This window comes from Lynx rufus, unplaced genomic scaffold (assembly GCF_022079265.1).
Source record: "Lynx rufus isolate CCGP_SWC_20201006 ecotype Redwood Valley unplaced genomic scaffold, mLynRuf1.p SCAF_2, whole genome shotgun sequence".
In the NCBI taxonomy this organism is placed as follows: Eukaryota; Metazoa; Chordata; class Mammalia; order Carnivora; family Felidae; genus Lynx; species Lynx rufus.
The window spans coordinates 211,401,038-211,422,631 of NW_025814834.1; the positions used below are offsets into that span (position 1 = coordinate 211,401,038).

Here is a 21,594-nt window from a genome sequence, read left to right on the forward strand (position 1 = left end):
TATCTTGCAGCCTCCCCGCCCCCGCCCCGCCCATCCTCTTCCGTGAATCCCCCCACATAAGAGAAATTACTAATTTCGGCATCAGGTCAGCAACCCATTCTGGCAAACTCGTGCAGAGCCTGAGGGGGTCTGGTGCGAACAGGAACCCTGTGCGCCTTCCTCTGTGCCCAGCGCTGGGCCTGGCATACAGCAGACGTTCAGTAGGTGCCGGAAAAGCGAACGAATATGGGCTGCGTCCCGCACTAAGAGCCTGGGATTCCAACGGGTCGGAGACGGGAGTGAGACCCGCTCCCCGCCCCACCGAGGCTGCCCCGAGGGCTTTTAACTTCTGTTAAAGTGCGCTGGACAGCGACGGTGACAAGGACAGCTGGCTGGGCCGCCGAGCCCTTTCGTTCGAGCTGCGTGCGGTCCTGGCTCACTGCTGTTTGGCAGGGGGATGGCATCTTTGAGGAAGCAGGGAGGCAAGCTGACACATTTGGCCCCGTTTCCGAGTGAAAATCCAAAGCCCATTGCCTGTTCTCTAGTTTCCTAAAGCAAAGGGGAAAAGGAGGTCCCCCCGGACTCCAGGAAACCCGAGGCCTCGAGGAACCACTGCGGCCCGCGGTCAGCCTTCCACGGACTGTGGGAGGCACCACGGCCCCAGCCACGGGGGCAGAATGTGAGTGCCACCTGCGGGGGCCGCGTGGCATGGGCTGCTCTCACTCAAAGACACGCGTCCTCCCGGGCCGGCGGGGGGGCTGTGCAGCCGGGGCTCCCAGGCAGGCACCCCCAGAGAAGTCACCGAGAGACAGGCCTGGAGCGTCAGTGGTGTGGCTCTCTGGGAGGGCAGTTTGGCCCCTACCCAGCATGGTTCAGGACGCCCTCCGGACCCAGCACTTTCACATCCGGGCATCTGTTCTGCATACATACCTACAAGGACATCAACTATAGCAACGTGTGAAAGTAGAAATAACGTATAAATGTCCACCAACAGGGGACAGGGCTGGATAAAAGGGACACCGTGGAATTCTATGCCCTCGTTTAAAAGAACGAAGCAGGTTTTTGAATACTTACTAGAGAAGGTGGCCTTTATATTGTGTCAGGTGGGGAAAAAAACAAGTTGCAGAATGAATATATACGTATGGCTTAATACCATCATTCTGCAAGCAGATTATATAGACATGTATATATAGGTTGTGTGTGCTTATGTGCATAAATCAAATTTGTTTCTTTATGACCCTGTGGGGTGGTGGCTGTCCTAACTCCTGCTTCCCAGACAAGGGGGACGGCACATGTAACCTCCCTGGGGTCAGCATTTCCGAGTGAAGGAGTCCCACTCAGGGATGAAACCCGGGCAGCCTGGATGTGAGCCTGGCCTTCGAGCACCGCATGACCACGCCTGTCTGGAGGGTAGGGCAGTCTCTGTGAGGCAAAGGGCTGAGGACACAACGTGACAAATAGCATGCGACTGGCAGCGGTGACCTCCAGTGACTGGGGGGTTGGGGGGGGGTGGAGGGCCAGACGGCCGCTTTTCACTTTGAACGTTTCACAGAAGCAAGTGCCTACATTTGGAACTCGGAATGAAAATATTAATCAGCATCGAAGACAGCCACCACTGGGCTCCCGTGTAGCACATCCCGCTGGCCGCCCGCGACCGGACGGCACTCACCTCCTGACTGCTCGAGAAAATGTCAGTGTGGACAGGTTCCATCTGCACTGAGATGTCACACATCTGGGTCATGTTCTTGGGCTTCTGTTCCTTTTCCTTGTGCAGCTGGACTCGGTGTTTCTCTTGAGAGGCCCTAGGGCAGAGAAGATGAGTCACTGGACAGCAGGACGGCTGGCAGCATGAGGTTCCGGAAGCCACGAGTGACCTTTGTAGCCACTGGCAAAACGGGAAAAGGAACTCTGTGTTTACAGGTAACCGAAACCCCCAGGCCTTCAAGTCTCCTGCCAGCAGGTTTCTAGAGAATTTAGTTTCAGGGGACTTCAAAAGTCGTGGTCAGGACAGTAGGCACCTGTCCACCCTTGTTTCCCATACTAGGTCCGTGGGACACCTGCTGTGGCATTCACTGGGGACATGTACTCCCTGTCTGCCGTTTCTAACACTTTTATGTGTTAACCCTTCTGTTTCACGTAGAGTCCCACGAGCCGGAGACTCTCCTTGTCCCATTTTACACACAAGGAAAACAGACACACAGCAATTTGCCGACAATCGTGAAACTTGTAAGTGAAGGAGGCTGGCTTTGAAGTCGGGCAGCCTGGGTCTGGAACTTGTTCTTTCAGCCACTGGGTGAACCTGCCTTGGCTATGAGCCATGAGGCACATAGAGCTACAGGGTTTTTCACGAGATGTGGATTTTACTCAACCTTTCTTGGAGAAAACATTACTCTCAGGTCAAAATAAGGATACGTTACGGATGAAAATGCAAACTCAACACGTATTTTTATGGGTGAAAATGCAAACTCACATGGACTAACCCATGGGACGACAATGAAATTTCACATTTATTTTAAGCTAACCTCTGGTACCCCAGTTTATACATTTGTTCAATCGATATTCATTAAGTTCCCTATGTGCCGGGCACCATGCAAATGCTGGGGAGTCAACAGCAGGCAAGATCTATATCGGGGACCTCGTGGGGAAGGCGGACAATTAAACAGTCAATAGTAGCATAGCTATGTGAGAAGTGCTAGGCTGGATGAGTCCAGGGGATGAGGGACCCCAGGGAGAGGAGGAGCCCTTGGCTATGTTTGGTGGGGGTGAGTGACAGAGGGCTTCCTGGAGGAAGTGGCATTTAAGCAGAGACCTATCACTGGAATATGGGGCAGGGATGTTTGAGGAGCATAGAACTAAGCAAAACCTTCCTTTACATGATAAGGCTGTGAAGCATGAAATACATGTCACCCATCCATCCACCCACCCACCCAACTACCCACCCATCCATCCATCCATCCATCCATCCTTCATCCATCCATCCATCCACCCACCCACCCAACTACCCACCCATCCATCCATCCATCCTTCATCCATCCATCCACCCATCCACCCACCCACCCAACTACCCATCTACCTACCCATCCATCCACCCATCCATCCATCCATCCATCCTTCATCCATTCATCCAGCCAGCCACCCAGCCATCCTTCATCCATCTATCCATCCATCCACCCACCCAGCTACCCATCCATCCATCCATCCATCCATCCTTCATCCACCCACCCACCCACCCAACTACCCATCCATCCATCCATCCACCCACCCAACCAACTACCCATCCACTCATCCATCCATCCATCCATCCACCCACCCACCCAACTACCCATCCACCTATCCATCCATCCATCCATCCATCCATCCATCCATCCATCTATCCATCCTTCATCCATTCATCCAGCCAGCCACCCAGCCATCCTTCATCCATCTATCCATCCATCCACCCACCCAACTACCCATCCATCCATCCATCCATCCATCTATCCTTCATCCACCCACCCACCCACCCATCCACCTACCCATCCACTCATCCATCCATCCATCCATCCATCCACCCACCCAGCCACGCAACTACCCATCCACCTACCCATCCATCCATCCATCCATCTATCCATCCTTCATCCATTCATCCAGCCAGCCACCCAGCCATCCTTCATCCATCTATCCATCCATCCACCCACCCAACTACCCATCCATCCATCCATCCATCCATCCATCTATCCTTCATCCATCCACCCACCCACCCATCCACCTACCCATCCACTCATCCATCCATCCATCCATCCATCCATCCATCTATCCTTCAGCCACCCACCCACCCACCCACCCAACCAACTACCCATCCACCTACCCATCCATCCATCCATCCATCCATCCATCCATCCATCCTTCATCCATCCATCCATCTCTCCAGGATTTACTGTGTACCCTCTCTGTGAGAGGCTCCCTGGGCACTTGGGTATCTGGGCTCCCCACCCCATGAGGACCTTCCCACACACCTGAGTGCCTCCTTGAGGACCTCCAGCTCCCTGTCCTTCTTTTCCACCAGGCCAGTCAGCTGCGCCATCTTTTCCTTGAGCGCTTTTAGTTCATTGCTTTGTTGCTGGACCAGGGCCACGTTCCGCTCCAGTTCCATCTTCTGCTTTTCATTAAGCTCCCCTGGGAGAAACAGGAAAGCTGGGGAGGGGGTCTCCTGCCTCGGGTCTCCGCCAGGGCCACAGCAGCTCTTCCAGGCCTACAAGAACCACGAGGCGGGCCTACCCTCCAGGAATTCTCCCGGACGTGTGTGTGTGTGTGTGTGTGTGTGTGTGTGTGGTGGGCGGGGGCGTTAGGAATGGCCAGGGTCTGCTTGCACCTTAGCAAACTACAGCAGAGTACAGCCCCAGGTTCCAGAAGCTGTCAGGGCCCCGCCTCTGTGCTTCTGGCATTTTGAGCTCCCTGGCCGACCTCCAGCTGCCTGCCTCTGCACCTGTTTGCCTAAGGGCGTTTGTGCTAAGGACTCCGGAGTCTGCTCTCAGCCTCCAGCCGAGGCAGGTGAGACTGGCTTCCTCCCCCTCAGGCGGGCAGCCTGGAGGCTGATTTGTACCCTGCTCCCCGCGTCCTTCCCCCGCAGGGCTCAGCCCCAGCTGCCCTCTCTGCCCTTGACTGACAGCACAGCTGTTATTCCCGTCCCTGTCCCGCTTCTCTGGCCCTTCCTCCACTGCCTCCCCCTGGGATCGCCTCTCAAATACACCACCTGCCTCGGAATTCTGGAATTCTGGCCTCAGGGTCAGCCTCTGGGAAAATCCAAACTGAGACACTCGCATGGCCTCAGATTTTCATGGTAACCCGACAGGTTAGTTACCAGGAACACCCCCGCTTCACAGATGCACAAACTGAGGCTCAGAGAGGTAAAGTGACTTGCCTAAACAACTCATGGGACTAGCAAATAGCAGACCCAGAACCGGGTCCAATGTCTCCTGATTCTAGAGCTGGACTTGGCGGCCTCTCTACTACACGTTCTCAGACCTCAGCATGAACGAAAATCGCGCTTTGAAAAAGTCAGCCGTGAACGCCTTGGGAGCATTAACCGTTACAGCCGCAGGGAGCAAATGCCACTGAAGGTTTTGGGGTGCACGGGGTTTGAGGTGGGGACAAGAGGAGTGTTCCTCGCCCTCTGTCGACTTCCCTAAACCTGGTTTTATCTCCTGACAGCCTGCCTGTGCCTTTCGGCCTCACGGAGGCTGGAGCTGGGAAGGAGGAGAAGGGCTACGAGAAGCCGGGAGAGGCCGAAATAAAAGAACGGGGGTGGGGGTGGGGCGAGAAGAGCAAAGTCGGAATGTTCAGCCAGACTTGCTCGCGCTCTTTTGTCCCTCCCCAGCGTAAGGGGCCCCTGCCGTCCGGCCAAGTCCAGGAAGCAGGTGTGATGTAGGTGATTTTGCATCAGAGGCAGGGGAGGTGTGGAGAGATTACCCCGCTCTAGGTCCCAGAGCTGGGGAGGGCTAGGGTTTGTGCGGGCCCACGACTCCCTCCCTCCCAGCCTTTGCCTCCAGAGACAAATCCTCTTAGGTAAAAGGAGATTTCCCCCTCCCCCAAAGAAGCTGCATCTCAAGGCGGAGAAGATAAGGCAAGTGGCCCCTGATAAGGCACGTGTCTTGCTGACTGAGGTACAAACGCTGTGACCGCCCAGGAAAGCAGGTCACTGGGATTTAAAAATGCGGTTTAAACGTTTATTTTATTTTTGAGAGAGAGAGAAAGAGAGAGGGAGAGAGCGAGCGAGCGTGGGAGGGGCAGAAGGGAGGGAGACACAGAATCCGAAGCGGGCTCCAGGCTCCGAGCTGTCAGCGCAGAGCCCGACGCGGGGCTCGAACTCACGAACCGTGAGATCATGACCTGAGCCGAAGTCGGACGCCTAACCGACCGAGCCACTCAGGCGCCCCTGACCTTTCCAGCTCTTAAGCCTGTTCTTTCTCGAAGCGGGTCAGGAAGTCAAGAGACACAGGCCATCATACAAACCTCTCAAATCTGACATTCGGTTGTGGGCTTCCGTGAGGTTTTTCCGTAACCTCATGATGACCTCCTGCTGAGACAGGATTTCCTTCTGAGCGGCCAGTAGATCCCCTCTGAAATTCACAAGAAACGGGCCACGTCAGCTCACCCCGGGCTCGGTGGCACCCCCAGGGCCTGGACCCGGACGGGGCCAAGTAGAAACGCAAAGTGACCCTCCATCAGTGGCGTCCACGGGACACCAGTCCCAGCAGAAGGGATCGGCGCGTTCTTTAAAAATCCTCAGAACAAAAACTGAATGCGATGCAAACACAGCCGCGGCGAGAGAACAGAGGATCCCCTCTGGATTTGGGCTGAGGCCGAGATATGACAAGTGTCTCCTTCTTTCACAGACGAGGAAGCTAAGGTACAGTAAGGTGACATGACTGGGGGCCCAGGGCCCCACAACCGGAAGGGGTTGTATTTCGGGATCCGGGCATAGATCCACCCAGACCTTTCCATGCCACCATCCTGACTTGCAAAAGGAACTGAGAAATTCAGGTAACAGCAGGACGGCCCCGGACTCTGCTCCTCTTCTCTGCTCTCAGGACATGGCCAGAAGCAGGGGTCTCCAGCCTCGTGTGCACACACCCCTCAGGTACTCACATCAAGGTGTCACCCACTTCGTCTTTGACACTGGTCTCCGTCGGAGGCACCGCCGGGGGCTCTCGCTGCATCACCTCCTCCTGGGCTGAATCAGGGGGACACGCGAGGGTCATCGCTGTCCTCGAACACCTGCGTCTTTTCCAGCTTAGCAGCCCTTCCCACCCCGCCGCCCTCTCTGCCTAAAAAGCCCCACATGTGTTCTGTGGCGCCGGCTGGCTCCCACCCACCGGCCACGTATGAGCGAGCGCACGAAATCTTCCCGGCTACTCATTTTCAGATGGGAAAATGGGCACAGGAGTGACAGGACCTGCCGGTGGCCACTCGGCTAAGCTGGTGACAGCCAGAGCCCGAAGCCCTGGGCCGCGCCTCCTCCCTATCCCTCCTCTCCTCCCAGACAGGTCTTGTCCTGTCCTCGCCTCCCACTTACTCCTCACCCTCAGTCACACGCTGGCCCCCTCACTTTCAATCACCAGGGGCTCATGGAATGTCTGCTTTATGGCGGGGACCGCGCTAAACGTGGGGTCACAAGGAAGTAGTCATTCTTGGGGTCCCAGCTTAACCGTCCTCCCTCTGACCTGGAACTGGCTTGGGAAACTGAGTCCTGCTTCATGCCCTTGTCACAGTGCCCTGTTCACCCTGGGTCACCTGTCAGGGCGGGAATTCGGTTGACAACCAAGACCTTGGTTCTCAATCAGGGGCGAGTGTGCCCCCCCACCCCGGCCAGGGACACTTGGCAACGTCCGGAGATGGTTCTGGTAGTCCCACTGGGGTGGGGGGTGCTGCTGACGTGCCGGGGGTGGAGGCCAGGGACACTGCTCAATGCCCACAGTGCGCGGGACGGCCCCCGCCACAAAGGCCTAGCCAGTTCCAGATGTCACTGGAGCCGGGGTCGAGAAACCCTGGTCCGAGGCCTCCAGTTCCAGAACTCTCCCCCCGAGAGCTCAGCGTCTTCGCAATGTATTGCGTTGCCTGGGTCATTTGGGGTGAGTAAGGGCTCACAGCTCTGAGTTCTTTTGTCAGCCCCTTTTGGGTTTATTTTTTAAGAGACCAACACTGGCTGGTGACGAAAGTCCATTAGACAAAGTCGCAAATTGCTGAGGGCAGAGAGAAGCCTCTGAAAGGCCCCCGCGCGGGATGTTTTCATGCGGAAAGGACACCCTCTGTCATGCTGCTCTGATACCCTCGGCAGCCTGTGCGTCCCCACCGGCTCACTGGCTCGGCACAAAGGACGTCCCTTCACATTGCCGTGACTTCTGTCTGACGTGGGCCTCGAGGGCCCCGACCTTGCGGTGTAACGGGAAGCAAAGAGCATCTGCAGACAGTAAATGAGCGAGGGGCAGCCTTCTCCTACCCATCAGCCTATGGGGACCCGCAGGGTGACCAGGCCCTGTCCCGAACGCTAACGCCCGCTCGGCATTTCTTTGGACCGACCTGGGTCGTTGTCCTTCAGGGTTGCAATCTCTCCTTCTATCTTTCTGTGGCGCGCGGTCACTGTTTGCAGCCTTTCTTCCAGGCTCACGATCGTCTGGGAGTGCTGTCTGATTTGCTCCTTGTATTCCACGACTTCGGTTTCAAATCCGTGTTTCTGGGCTTCCTGTTCGTCCCGGAGGGCCTTCACCGTGTGCTGCAGCCGCTCCTCCATCACGATCTGGGGGAACAGGGGGTCCGTGTGCTCCTGGGAGCCGGGCGTGACGCCACTGACGACGAGAGCGAGCTGCCCCCTTGGCACCCACAGGCACGGGACTCAGACCCACCTCGGGGCCTTTGCCTGGGCTGTCCGTTCTGCATGGTACCCTCCTCCCCCAGCTCCTCGCACGGCCGACTCCCTCTCGCGCGCGTCAGGTCTCAGCTCCGATGGCGCCTCCTCGGAGAGGCCCTTCCTGACTGCCTGTCTAAAGGAGAAGCCCGAGACAGCTCTCTAGTCCGTCATCCTCTTTCATGTTCCGTGGTCTGCACGATCTTGTTTCTTTCCCATTCCCGCAAGAATGGAAGGTCCGGGGGAGCAGAAACTCGCCTTAGTTACCAACGGACCCACAGCCTGGATCCTTGCTCGGTACGCGTTGGTTGAATGAATGAACGGACAATGTTGTAAGAAAAGGCCAAGGCATTCGCAGTTCTTAAAAGCAAAAGCTACCAATCATCACCAAGTGGGGAGTCGGACCCCTTCCCGCGGCCGCCCTGCCCGTCTTCAGTGCCTCATTCCTCGCCCCCTCCTGCTTCTCCGACCACACGTTTCTTGGCTCTCTCGCTTTCCCCCCACATCTACCGGACCGCCAAAAGTCCGGGGCACTGTCGAACGTGGAGACCCCACCCGCGCCTAAGCCTGAATTCTTCGTCTTCTCTGCAACAGACACCCTGCCCCACAAGAGCCACCGTGACTGACCTCCATGTTCCCATCAACATGTCACCCATATGCCATCGTTGCCCTGGGTGCCCTGACAGCCCAGGCTGTCTCGATCAGCACCCTCCTCTCCTTGGTGCTCATGTCCCGTCAATCAGTTATCGAGTCCTGCCATTTCTCTTGTCGGAACTCCTTCTGGCCTGCTCCTGTGCGCAGGTCCTCATGAGCCTAGACTCTGTAATGGCCACTGTGTGCCCCGGCCTGAGCTGGCCTCTCCTACTCTAGTCCCTCTCAAATTCACTTTTGGGGCGCTTCTGCCCGATGAAGCCTCTATTACCTCCTTGCCCACAGACCTGTTGGTTGTGTGTACGAATGACAAATGAGTGAAATATTGAGCCCCGAGGATGGAGGGCCTTGAATGCCGAGCTAAAATTTTAAGACATCACCTTCAAGTCTGTGGAATAGTCATTGATCGCTAAGTTCTGGGGCTGCTCAGTCCTTCAGCCAGATGCTGTAAGGACCCTGTGTTACACCTTACGACGCCTGGAGAGAGGCCATCGTAGCCTCTGTTTACCTTTCAGACTAGACCACTGCTTCTCAATAGAGGGTGATTTTGCCCCCCACCCCCCTAAAGGACATTGGGCAAAGTCTGAAGACATTTTGGGTTGCCACAACCGGGGGAAGGATGCCACTGACATCTAGCAGGTGGAGACCAGGGGCGATGTTAAGCAGCCCGTGACGAACAGGACAGCCGCACACAGGAAGGGGTTATCCAACCTGGAACAGAGCAGTGCCCAGGCTGAGAGCCCCCGGTCTAAATCACGAGTTCTCCCTGTATCGTGATCTTTCACTGAGGGAAAGAGTCTCCCGTCCCCGGAAGGCACCAGCTCACCATTTTTGTCCTGGCCGTTTCCAGTTCGGCTAACGTTTCGTTTAATTTCATGCTGAGGCTCTCAGCTTTCAGGCTCTCGGCCATCTTGGTTTTCTGAATCTCTTCTATCATGGCCAGCGCGTCATTTAACTTATTATTTAAAACCTCTTCTTTTTGCACTTTCAAGTCTATTTCCTGGACAAACGGCAAACAGCAGATTAACAGAAATTCAGGAATAAGCGTTTACCCTAGCCGCCCCCCTCCCCTTGCTTCCAGAGAGGAGGTGCTTTCGTTCTGCCACCTGGAGCGCACTGAGTAAGTTTTACTTCTATTTTACGAGGCGACCCTTTAAATATTTGAGGAGGGATGTCATGTCTCTGTCTAAATTTATTTTCCGGGATAAATGGGCCGAGCTCCTTCGGCCCTTTGCCACAGGGTCTGCCTCCAGCACCTTCCTCCCTGGCTTTGGAGGGAGGCCCTCCCCCCTTTGCTCTGGGCTCCGGCAAGGTGGACTCTAATCGCCTCGTTCCTCTTCCTGGAACCCGCTCTTCCAGCCCCGGACTGTCCAATTCCACTCTCCTCCCTGAGTCCCTCCTCAACCTCGTGGAATGTGAGCTTTGTGACAGGTCCTGTGGTGGGGGCTTCACAAACTTTGTTCATTTACTTGACTTTATTTTTTGTAAGTTTATTTACTTATTTTGAGAGAGAGAGAGAGAGAGAGGGAGAGAGAGAGTCCCGAGCAGGCTCCGTGCTGTCAGCGCAGAGCCCGACGTGGGGCTCGAACCCACGAACCGTGAGATCAAGACTTGAGCTGAAATCAAGAGCTGGACACTCAACTGACTGAGCCACCCAGGCGCTCCTACTTGACTTTATTTTGAAAGAGGGGAAAATCTGGGGCACCTGGGTGGCTCAGTCGGTTAAGTGTCTGACCAGCTCAAGGCATGATCTCATAGTCCGTGAGTTCGAGCCCCGCGTCGGGCTCTGTGCTGACAGCCTGGAGCCTGCTTCGGATTCTGTGTCTCCCTCTCTCTCTGCCCCTGCCGCTCGCACCCTGTCTCCCTCTCTCTCAAAAATAAATAAACATTAAAAATTAAAAAAATAAATAAATAAAGAGGGGAATATGGGTGATGGGCATTGAAGAGGGCACTTGCTGGGGTGGGCACTGGGTGTTGTATGTAAGCGACGAACCACGGGAATCTACCCCCAAAACCAAGAGCACACGGTACACACCGCATGTTAGGCAATTTGACAATAAATTATATTAAAAAAAAAAAAGAGTTTTAGGTTCACAGCAAAATCAAGAGGAAAACGCAGAGCCCTCTTACGTGTGCTCTCATCCCCCGCCAGAGGCCCCGCCCCCATCATCCACACCCCGCACCAGCTGGTACCTTTGTTCTAACTGATGAACTGGCATTGACACCTCACGGTCACCCAAAGCCCATAGTCTACTCTAGGGTTCACTCCCTGCCGTGCCTCTGCGCGTCTGACCAAACGTATGAGGACACGAATCCACCATTACGTTATCACACGCGGTAGTTTCGCTGCCCTGAAAGTCCTCTGTGCTGCACCCATTCACCCCTCCCCTCCACCGACCCCTGGTCCTTTCTCTGTCTCCATACTTCTGCCTTTTCCAGAATGTCACAGGCATAGTTGCAATCACACCGTGCGTGTGCAGCCTTTTCACAAGCGTTGTTTAATCCAACCTAAAATACATTCTTGAGGTGTGGCGCCGGGCACTGTCAGACTCTGTTGGTGGCAGTGCGAACTGGCATGACCTTCTTGGAAGGTCACTGGGAACGTACATCAAAAGGCTGAAAACGTTTACCCGCCGTGACCCAGTGATTCCATTTTCGGGAATCTGTCCTAAGGACGTCGCCTCACACCTGCACAAGGACCGATGCGCAGGGATGTTCAGCCAAGCGCTGTTTTTACTCCGATGAAAACGCAAACAGCCCCAGTGCCCAACCACTGGGTGGGGGAGGCGGGGGAGGTAAATAAACTGGGGTCCATCCAACGGAGTGCAAACCCAGGTTATCCATCCAAGGCAGGTATTGGAAGAATGTTCCATGACCTAGAGACATTTTTGTAATGTATTAAGTTAAAAAAAAAAAAAAAGCATTCAGATCAGCGTACACAGTGTTAACAGGGTAAGTCACTTTGTAACGAACTGCTGGGTGTCGAGGTCTATGATAATGATCAGCACGTAGAAGGTCTGGAAGGAATCCTATCAAAATGTCACTAATGGTAAATGCGCTCAGTGGACTCATGGGTAGTTTTAAATTTTCTTCAAAATTTTTAGAGCAAATAGTTGCTCCTTTTATCACTGGGAAAGGAAACGGATTTAAAAACAACAGGAAAAGCCCTTTTTTCACCGTGTGACTCGTGGGAGCCTCGCCGGGGAGATGCTCCAGTCCCTTCGTGTCGCCACTGAACTCCAGCCGATTCTGTCTGGGGGCCTTACCATCGCTGTCACCGTTGAGAAATCCCAGGGCGGACAAGGTGCAGACCTGGCCGAAGAAGGTGCTCGCTGAGGACACTGGCAGGCCTGCCCCACAGAGCAGCCTGTCACCTACAGCTCACGGCAAGACCCCCCCGGCTGTCCCGGCGAATCCACAGCAAGCCAACGGGTTCTTTGATGGGCCACGAAGCCACCCCAGGGCAGAGGACAGTGCTCGGCATCTCTGCTCCTTGCCGGCAGCTCAGTCGCTTCCTCGAGGACAGGGACAAAGTCCACCGTCCGCACGGGTCTGGATTGATGTTTCTTCTCCCTTCTCTCCTCTTTCTCTTATGCCCGCTTCGGCGAACCTCAATCGTTCCCTTGTTCTTCTGTGTAGACGAGTGTAACAGCACGGGAATAAACAACTCTGTGTCTGGGTGGTTCTTTGACCTTGTACTTCCCTGGTCTTTCCTGGTAAATGGCGAGTTCCTGGTGAGGGGGGTCCCGATTCTCCGTGTCTGGTGTGATGCCACCAGGGTAACTTGCGGGCTGTCGCAAGACCTCAACCCTCTGATGTCACTGTCGTTCTAAGGTTGTTGAGGATGTTGTTGGATACGCTATGTGATGATCCTTAGGAGAGATCCTCTCGGGGTCGAGTACAAAGAATGGCCCAATATCCGTGAACAATTGGCCCATTTTCTTTCTTTCTTTTTTTTTTTTTTTTGGCCGTGCTTTGAAATATTTATTTTATTTTATTTTGTTTTGTTTCGTTTCATTTCATTTTATTTTATTTTAAATTTATATCCAAGTTAGTGAGCCTATAGTGCAACAATGATTTCAGGAGTAGATTCCTTAGTGCCCCTTACCCAGTTAGCCCATCCCCCCTCCCACACCCCCTCCAGCAACCCTCTGTTTCTTCTCCATATTTAAGAGTCTCTTATGTTCTGTCCCCCTCCCTGTTTTTAGATTATTTTTGTTTCCCTTCCCTTATGTTCATGTGTTTTGTCTCTTAAAGTCCTCATATGAGTGAAGTCATACGATATTTGTCTTTCTCTAATTTCACTTAGCATAATACCCTCCAGTTCCATCCACGTAGCTGCAAATGGCAAGATTTCATTCTTTCTGATTGCCGAGTAATACTCCATTGTGTATATATACCACATTTTCTTTATCCATTCATCCATTGATGGACATTTGGGCTCTTTCCATACTTTGGCCATTGTTGATAGTGCTGCTATAAACATGGGGGTGCATGTGTCCCTTCGAAACAGCACACCTGTATCCCGTGGATAAACGCCTAGTAGTGCCATTGCTGGGTCGCAGGGCAGTTCTATTTTTAGTTTTTTGAGGAACCTCCATGCTGTTTTCCAGAGTGGCCGCACCAGCTTGCATTGCCACCAACAAGGCAAAAGAGATCCTCTCTCTCCGCGTCCTCGCCAACATCTGTTGTTGCCTGAGTTGTTCATGTTAGCCCTTCCGACAGGTGTGAGGTGGTATCTCATTGTGGTTTTGATTCGGACATTGTCATCTAGACAGCTATACAGCCACCTGCGTCTTCCCTTCCACTGTAACTGCTACAGTAAATCCTGTGACGGTTCATCAATTTCACTGATCCACATTTTTTTTTGTTTTTAGCACCCACCTCCTTCCTGATCCATTTGATGTCCTGACGAACCTACTTGAAAAATGTTAATTTCTCAGGGCACCCGGGTGGCTCAGTTGGTTAAGCATCCGACGCTTGATTTTGGCTGAGGTCATGACGTCTCGCTTTGTGGGACTGAGCCTCACATTGGGCCTTGTGCCCACGGTGTGGAGCCTGCTTGGGATTCTCTCTCTTCCACCTCCCTCTCTCTGCCCCTCCCCCGCTCGTGCTCGCTCCCTCTCTCTCTCTCTCAAAATAAACAAGTAAACTTAAAAAAAAAAAAAGCAGTGCCCGGAACTGATGCTAATCCGGATGTGGTTTACCGACACTCACTGCTCTGGAGTAGTGTTGTTCCAAGCACAGCACATCACTTGGGCGGCTCGTCCAGTCCCCTTGGGATTGGTGAGTCCACCCTATAGACAGAGATTGCAAATCTCTCTCTTCCAGGGGGGGAGGGCCCGGGAATGGGCATTGAAAACCACCCCAAGTGATCCTATGCATGCTAATGTTGGGGAAACTTTCTTCAAAGAAAATGATCAGAAGAGTGATGTGAATGGACTCAAAGGCATTTTTAGTCCCATCCGGTCTTCAAAATCCTTTGAAATGGTATTTACCTGCATTTAAATTTAACCCCCTACAGTGAGGTTGTGTGTTTAATCCCTTGCCTTGAATTCTGCGATATTAACTCCTGTGTGTGTGTGTGTGTGTGTGTGTGTGTGTGTGTGTGTGTGTCCCTTGTACTGTTGGGACCCAGGAGGAGTGAATTGTGTCCTACAGCTAGGAGGTGCCTAAGATGGGGTCCTGTGCAAAAGCCTGTGCTCCCACTGTGTCTGCTGCTCCCAGGGATAATCGTGAATGCAGTTTGACTGGGAAGGTCGTGATAATCACAATGACAAGTTCCGGTGGAGACATCGCTGTCGAGGTGATTGGCAATTTAGGCACCCATCTCCTGACATCCCCTCTTGGGCCCCAGGCAGCTGAGCCCACGCACGGGATAGGAGGGAGAGGAGGGGACAATGCAGGGTTCTGGAGTCAGATAGTCCTGGCTTTGGTTCTGCCCCTCCACTTCCTTGATGCGGACTCATAATAATAGTAACAATAAAAAATAATAAAAGCAGCTAACACACAGAACATCCACTGAGTGCTGCGTGCTTTTTTATGTGCGGGTGTGCTTGTTAGCGATCAAGCCTCACAAGTCGATGAGGCTGATCTATTGGCATCACCTGGACTTCCTAGGTGGGGAGCCACAGGCACAGAGATGGTAAGAAACTTGCCTCAGGCTGCACAACCAGCAAGTGGCAGAGGTAAGATCTGAACCCCGCCTTCCTTCCTCTCCGAGACTCTTACCTCCTTCTGCTTGGTTATTCGGTTCTCCAGATCTTGCACCTTTTTCTTTTCCTCCTCTATGGCCTCTTTTGCTTTGTGTTTCTCGTAGGCGATGCTGCTCTCTGAGATCTGGAAGTCAGAGACAACCGGTTTGAGGGAGCGTACTCGAGAAAGGAGGGACAACGGAACCTTGAGGGAAGCCAGGATTGCTAATCACGGAGATCGGTGAGCCAGGGTTTGGGAGCGAGGGCTCAAGGAACAGGATACTCGCGGCCCATCGGAGAGAGGGATGCAAGTCTTGGCACGCCCGCCACGGCGAGAACCTGGAGGTCGTGTCTGGTCAGTCACCGCATAACGGAGAGGGTTGTTCATCACTCAGGATTTCTGGGCTGTGTTCAGGAAGTGACGCGCTGGTGAGTGGTCGGGTCCAGGCATTTGGAGCTGGGCCACCAACTGCACCGGCCTGTGTTGGCATCGGTGTGGGCCCTTGTTGGGAAGTCCCTGGCTTCTCGGGAGATGGGGCAGGAGAGCCTGAGTTGGGGGGTTGGGGAGGGGCGCCTCCTGTCCCAGCAGGCCTGATGCCTGTGGCTTCAGTCTCTGGCCTTCAAAGGCTTGGGTCCACAAATGGATGCGCAGGACCCTTTGGAACAGAGAACATATAGCCTCCAGGTCCGGTGACGGGGAGGGGACTGAGGCCCAGCCTCGCCTACACCAGCCCAGGAGGTACGCGGTGCAGGGGGGTCGGAAAACTCTTATTTGCTGCTTGGAATTCTTGCCGTTGTGCTCCCGTACAAACACAAAGTTCACCAAAAAATATTTTGAATTTATGCATATATGCACAAAGCCCTGAAGTGATACATACTGAAATGTAAATAGCGGTTATTTTGGGGGATTGAGATTATGGCAATTTACATTTCCCTCTTCCCGCTGGTATCTTCCACATTTTGTTGAGCGAATGTACGTTATTTGGCAAAAAGAAAATGGATCGGAAATCGGAACAGGGAAGACGACTGCTGGGGCTGGGACGAGGCTCCGGGGATGCGTGGCCCTGGAGAAGACCGTCTTCCCGACGGCCCTGAGGTGTCCGCGGCCTCCCTCCGCCCTGCCCTGCCCTGCCCTGCCCTGCCCTGCCCTGCCCGGGCCTCCCACCCCACCTGGGCTCTGACTCACCTCCCGGCACGAGCTTGGCATTTTCCCACTGCCAAGTCTGCTTAAGACGGTCCGGCCCCCGCCCCGCCAGTCATAAGAGGCTGCCAGCCCCCTTCCGCACGCCCCGTGGGATCACGCGCTGCCCGGCTCGTCACCGTTGAAGATAATGACGACGATGCCGACTCCTCTCGAAAGGCCGGCAACGTGAGTGCCGGCCACCGTGCGCTATCTCATCCGCAACCCCCCAGATGGCATCTGCCCGGTCACCCACCTTTGACCCGTGAGCACACGGGGACTGCGGCGGAGGAAGAGGACGGGCAGCGCGCAGACATCATGCCACCGGGGAGCGGGGGCGCACGCTTGGGCACCTGGGTCCCGACCTACCCGTCCTGCCGCCCGGCTTCCGGAGCCTGCCTTCCGCGTCCGCCCAGAGGCACAGACCTGCTTGTGTGCTCGCTGCTAGTCTGGCACAGAGGCCACCGCCCCGCCACCGCAGGGCCCCCGAGCTTCGAGACCCCACCCCCGGCCCACTTGTATACGGGACCCTCCGGGCACAGCAGCTGACAACAGTTTGACCTCACTTCCTGCCTGGGCCGACGGGGTCCTGCTGCCGAGGTCTCTGCTCGACTGTCTGCCCTCCCCCCACCCCCCACGTGGGACAAACCACCCTCCCCACCCCACCTGGACTCTGACCTCACCCGGGTAGGTGGCTCATAACGAACACAACGACTCCGCACAACAAATCTCTACGGTGGTTCTGTCTCTACAGCCACGTTACAGATGGCTGCACAGAGAGGGCAAGGTGCTTGCCCGGGGTCACACAGCCTGGTAGAGCAGGGCTGGGGACATGGACCAGAATCGACACTTGTAGCCTCCCAAGCGCTGCTGCTTTCCCCCGCGTGGCTCCCTTCCCCGACCCCTCATTTGGCTTCCGTCTCGTTCCAGCTTTGCTCCCTTCGTCACGGCGCTGCCCCCGTCCCCCTGGCGAAGCCACGTCCCCGTCCTCTGCAGTTGGGCCACTGTGGCCAGTGGCACTTTCTCCTCCCGGATGTTCCCTTCGTGCTCCGTCGCCCCTCCAGCTCTCACTCACATGTCACCCCTCAGAGAGGCCCCCCTGCCTGCGGTCACCTCTAGCCCGCCCGTTTGATCTTCCCCCAGGCTTGGGGCTCTGCGGTTACCCTGTGCACTTATGTGGTGTCTGTCCCTCCAGCCTAGTGTGGAGGTCCTGGGACGGCACGGCCCTGGTCCGTCTCGTGCTCAGCCGTGTCCCCAATGCCCCACGGGGCCTGGCACGTGCCGGGCGCTCAGGAAGTATTTGCGGACGGATGAACGCGACAGGATTAAACAATCCATGGAGTCATTAGCCCTGTTTCTGGAACTTCCAGGGGAGCCGGCACGTGTCCAGTGCCCGTGCCCCCCGTGTCCCGGAGCCCAGCTCGTGGAGCTGTCACTACGGGTCGCCTCTCCCTGGCCTCCAGCTCCTGAGAGCCCTTCGTTGATTTCTCGGGGGGCCGGAGGACGGTGTGGGTGTCTGGGCTAACCTGAGTGACACCCCCCCTCTCAGCCGTGGGCCAGCCTTCAGTGGTGGCTCCAGGCAGGCGTGGCTGCTGGGCCCAGGCCCGGGCTGGCAGATGCCTCCGGCTCTCCCCGGGCACGGCACTCGGGCCTGCCCGAATCACCGTCACTCTCTCCCTGCGGGTACGCTTCTTCTCATCCATCCCAGACCCTGGTACTTATTTGTGTGACTGCCACGTGAGCGTGTCCACGCCGTCCTACTCCGCACTGCCTGGGTCTCCACAAAAGGTCATGAAGCCGGGAGACCAGAGCCAGGAGCCACGCTGGGCCGTGTCACGAACACCTCTGAATGAGGAGGAGGAAGGTGCTGGCGGAGGGACTGACCCAGACTCCAGACCAAGGGTTCTCTCGCGGAGCGCGTCTCTCTTCCCTGGGGAGCCGAGCGTCTACACGCAAGGTGCGGTTCTAGGTACTCTGTATACATCAATCCGCTTGGCCCTGAGAGGCAGGGACTGTTACGACTCCCATTTTACAGAGGAGACAACTGAGGCATAGGAGGCTAAGTGACCTGCCCCGGGTCCCACGGCTAGTAAGTTGCGTGTGACTTCGGCCGCGTGCTGCCCAGTGCCTGCCCACTTTCCTGCCAGACTCTACGTCCGGGCGCGGAATCGCGGCCTCGCGCCTGGCTTCGGGGCTCCTTCCGCAGGGGTTTGGACGGCCCCACTTCTCTCTCTGCTTCTCATACCTCCTTCTGTTGGGTCAAGTGGTTCTCCAGATCTTGAACTTTTCTCTTTTCTGCCTCTATCGCTTCCCTTGCTTTCCTTTTCTCGTAGGCCACGCTGCTCTCCAAAACCTGAAAATCAATGACCAGCCTTTTTGGTCGCCTGCACGTTTGGGGTCGGGGCGGGGGGGGGGGGGGAGCTGCTCATTATGCTAATGGTGATAGTAGCTAAAACTCTGGGTTGGCATCACGTGCCAGGGCCCGTGGCTGGCACTTCACATCCAGCGAACCCTCTCCCGGGTGGAGGAGTCGGTGGTCCCATTTTATAGATGAAGAAACCGAGGAACAGACGGGGAAGGCCCGGGGTCATGCAGTCTGTTGGTGGTGAGGTCAGGGGTTGAGCCCTGTGCAGAGGAAAAGTGCCCTGCGCGTGCACAGAGGCCCTTGGTGAGGGGCAAGTGAACAGGTTTTTTTTAATTAAAAAAAAAAAAATTTTTTTTTAAGTTTCTTTATTTTGAGGGAGACAGAGAGAGCGCAAGTGGGGAGGGGCAGAGAGAGAAGAGACGGAGAATCCCAAGCAGGCTCCAGGCAGAGCCTGACGTGGGGCTTGAACCCACGAAACCAGGAGATCATGACCTGAGCCGAAACCAAGAGGTCAGACACGTAACTAACGGAGCCACCCAGGCGCCCCCGTCTTATTTTGGAGTCTGAGCTCTCGTCCCTGTGCCAGGCAGTCTCTCTGATAAGAAGGAGAAGCTCATTAATAGTGGATTTCCTATCACTGAAATAAATCTCTTAAAGAGAATCAGGCCTCAGGATGAGGGCAGTGTCCCACATTCATGAGCCACAACAGACCAATTTCTGGAAGGGGCGGGCTGGGGTGAACCTCACAAGTGACGCTCTAAGAGGACGGAGGGAAGAGAGTGTGGTTAGGCGCTCGTGCTCGCGGAATTTTATTTAGGAAGTTATTTGCTGATACGCTATTCAGTTAAATGGCCTCATGCAAATCACAAAGATACGGATTAGTGGCGAGGCCCCTGTTTCCAGTCACTGCCAGAAATGGCACCTCAACTTTCAACGGGGTTGAGTCATAAGCATCAGCTTGGCTGCAAGACGTCTGGAACTCGGAACCTGGTTTCCGTTATATAACCAGTGGTCAGGGTCCCAGGTCAGCCTGCGTGGCGTTTTTAAGCCGTAACATGGCTGAAATACTATATATTTTGCAGTGAAAAGCCGTTTAAGAAATCCCAACGCTCAGCTGTTCCCATAGCACCCAAATGAAACAGAAAAGCAGTAACATCGTGGATTTTGAACATGTGAGGTGGGATTCCGGTAAGACATCTTCCTGTAATTTGTGAAAGAGACTCGAGGCCACTTCCCAGGGACTTCGACTCGTTCCACGGCCTCTGATCTCACAACTACACTCAGGACCTTCCTCTCGGCGGCTCCTTTGAAGGAGAAGAAGATTGTCCCTTGCGTGACTCACACACACGGGCTCTGTCCCCCTCAGCCGCTTTGCTCCCAAGTTCCTGGGCAGGTAATGGGAGTTAACCTCTAGCGGTAACCTCAAAACCCCCATCATGAACTAGCATTCTGCTGTCCTTAAAGATTCATCTGGAAATGTGGCAGCAGGTCTAATAAAAAGAAAAATCAAATACCAGTTTGAGGCTGGTTGGAGTCTGTGTCTGGGACTTTTATCTCAGAATCTGCGTCAAGAAACCCCAGAGAAAAAAAAAGAAAAGAAAGAGAGAAACTGCCGAGAGGTTCTGTCAGGAGAGGCGGGCCGACGTTTGCCTGGGCCTGGGGTGAGGCTCCTCCCCGCTGTGAGGCTGACCTCATCGCGCTTCCTTAAATATCTCTCCTGAAGTCCCCTATGACCTCAAAATCTCTAAATTCAAGGGCCTTCTCCAGGCTCTTGAGCTGAGCCGTTGACCTCTTGGTAGCATTTGGCCCCAGTGAACCCTCAGGAGTTTCTGCTCCTTGTCACCGTCCCCGGAGAGATAACCCAGGGCCAGGCCTCAGTGACACTGTTTACCTGGGGCAGCAGAGCACGGCTGTGCAGGAGACCTGGGACATAAACATCTTCCCTCCTTGGATCAGATCAGATTGACCTTATGCCTCCCGTGGTGGGTGGGCGAGGACTTTGCTCTGAGGAGTGAGGGTAGGGAGGGGCTTGATGGGGAAGAAGTGCCTGGACAAGAGACACAAGTGGTGATCACGGCGACATTTACTGAGCAGCAATTCTGGGTCCAACACTTCACTGCACGTGACCGCCAACGCCTCACGGCCACCGTTTAAAAGAAGGGAGGTACTGAGACCTCTGTGGCCAGTAAGTGGTCCAGCCGGGATCCGAACCTGTGTCTCGTCTGGCTGCAAGGCCTCTGTGCTGCTTCACGACTGAAGAGTTGACGAGAGCAGTGCGTGAAAGAGACCTCGAGGTCCAAGGGCGACCCCAAGATAAACCCGTGTCGACAATGTAACGGCGCTTGCCCCAAAGCTGGCGTGGGAACGTCAGTACAGGTATGACGTCTTCGAGGAGGGAGCAGAGTCCTGGCCTGGGCCACCACGGCCAGAGAACTGGGTCCGGTTTGGGAAGAAAACAGCCCACGGGTTGCAAACTCAGACATCTACCGAGGCCAGACAGGTACCGGCACTAAAGTGGGCTGCGTTTACCGCAACAGGGTGTGGTGAGGGCTGTGGGAAATCACTGCTACTTGGCTGAGCTCCCGTCCAGTTCCACCAAGTGGAAATGGGGCCAGGTCGGCTGACTTTTCAGGAGAGGAAGGAAATCTGGATTTTTAAAACTGTTTGTTTATTTTTGAGGGAGAGAAAGGGCATGCACACGAGTGGGAGTGGGGCGCAGAGGGAGGGAGAGAGAGAATCCCAAGCAGGCTCCGCACTGTCAGCGCAGAGCCTGATGCGGGGCTCGATCTCACGAACCACGAGATCATGCCCTGAGCTGAGATCGAGAGTTCGACGCGTAACC

The 21,594-nt window shown here is 55.0% G+C and overlaps 1 protein-coding gene across 1 annotated transcript in view; it reads right to left on the reverse strand.

The window, feature by feature from the left end:
* Positions 1-21,594, reverse strand: part of FHAD1 (forkhead associated phosphopeptide binding domain 1) — a 118,295-nt gene that overhangs the window by 19,424 nt on the left and 77,277 nt on the right. Inside the window, 8 exon segments of the mRNA XM_047085238.1 lie at positions 1,649-1,781; positions 3,975-4,134; positions 5,971-6,077; positions 6,607-6,691; positions 8,038-8,254; positions 9,840-10,013; positions 15,245-15,352; positions 18,633-18,740. Coding sequence (XP_046941194.1) covers positions 1,649-1,781; positions 3,975-4,134; positions 5,971-6,077; positions 6,607-6,691; positions 8,038-8,254; positions 9,840-10,013; positions 15,245-15,352; positions 18,633-18,740 — 1,092 coding nt within the window.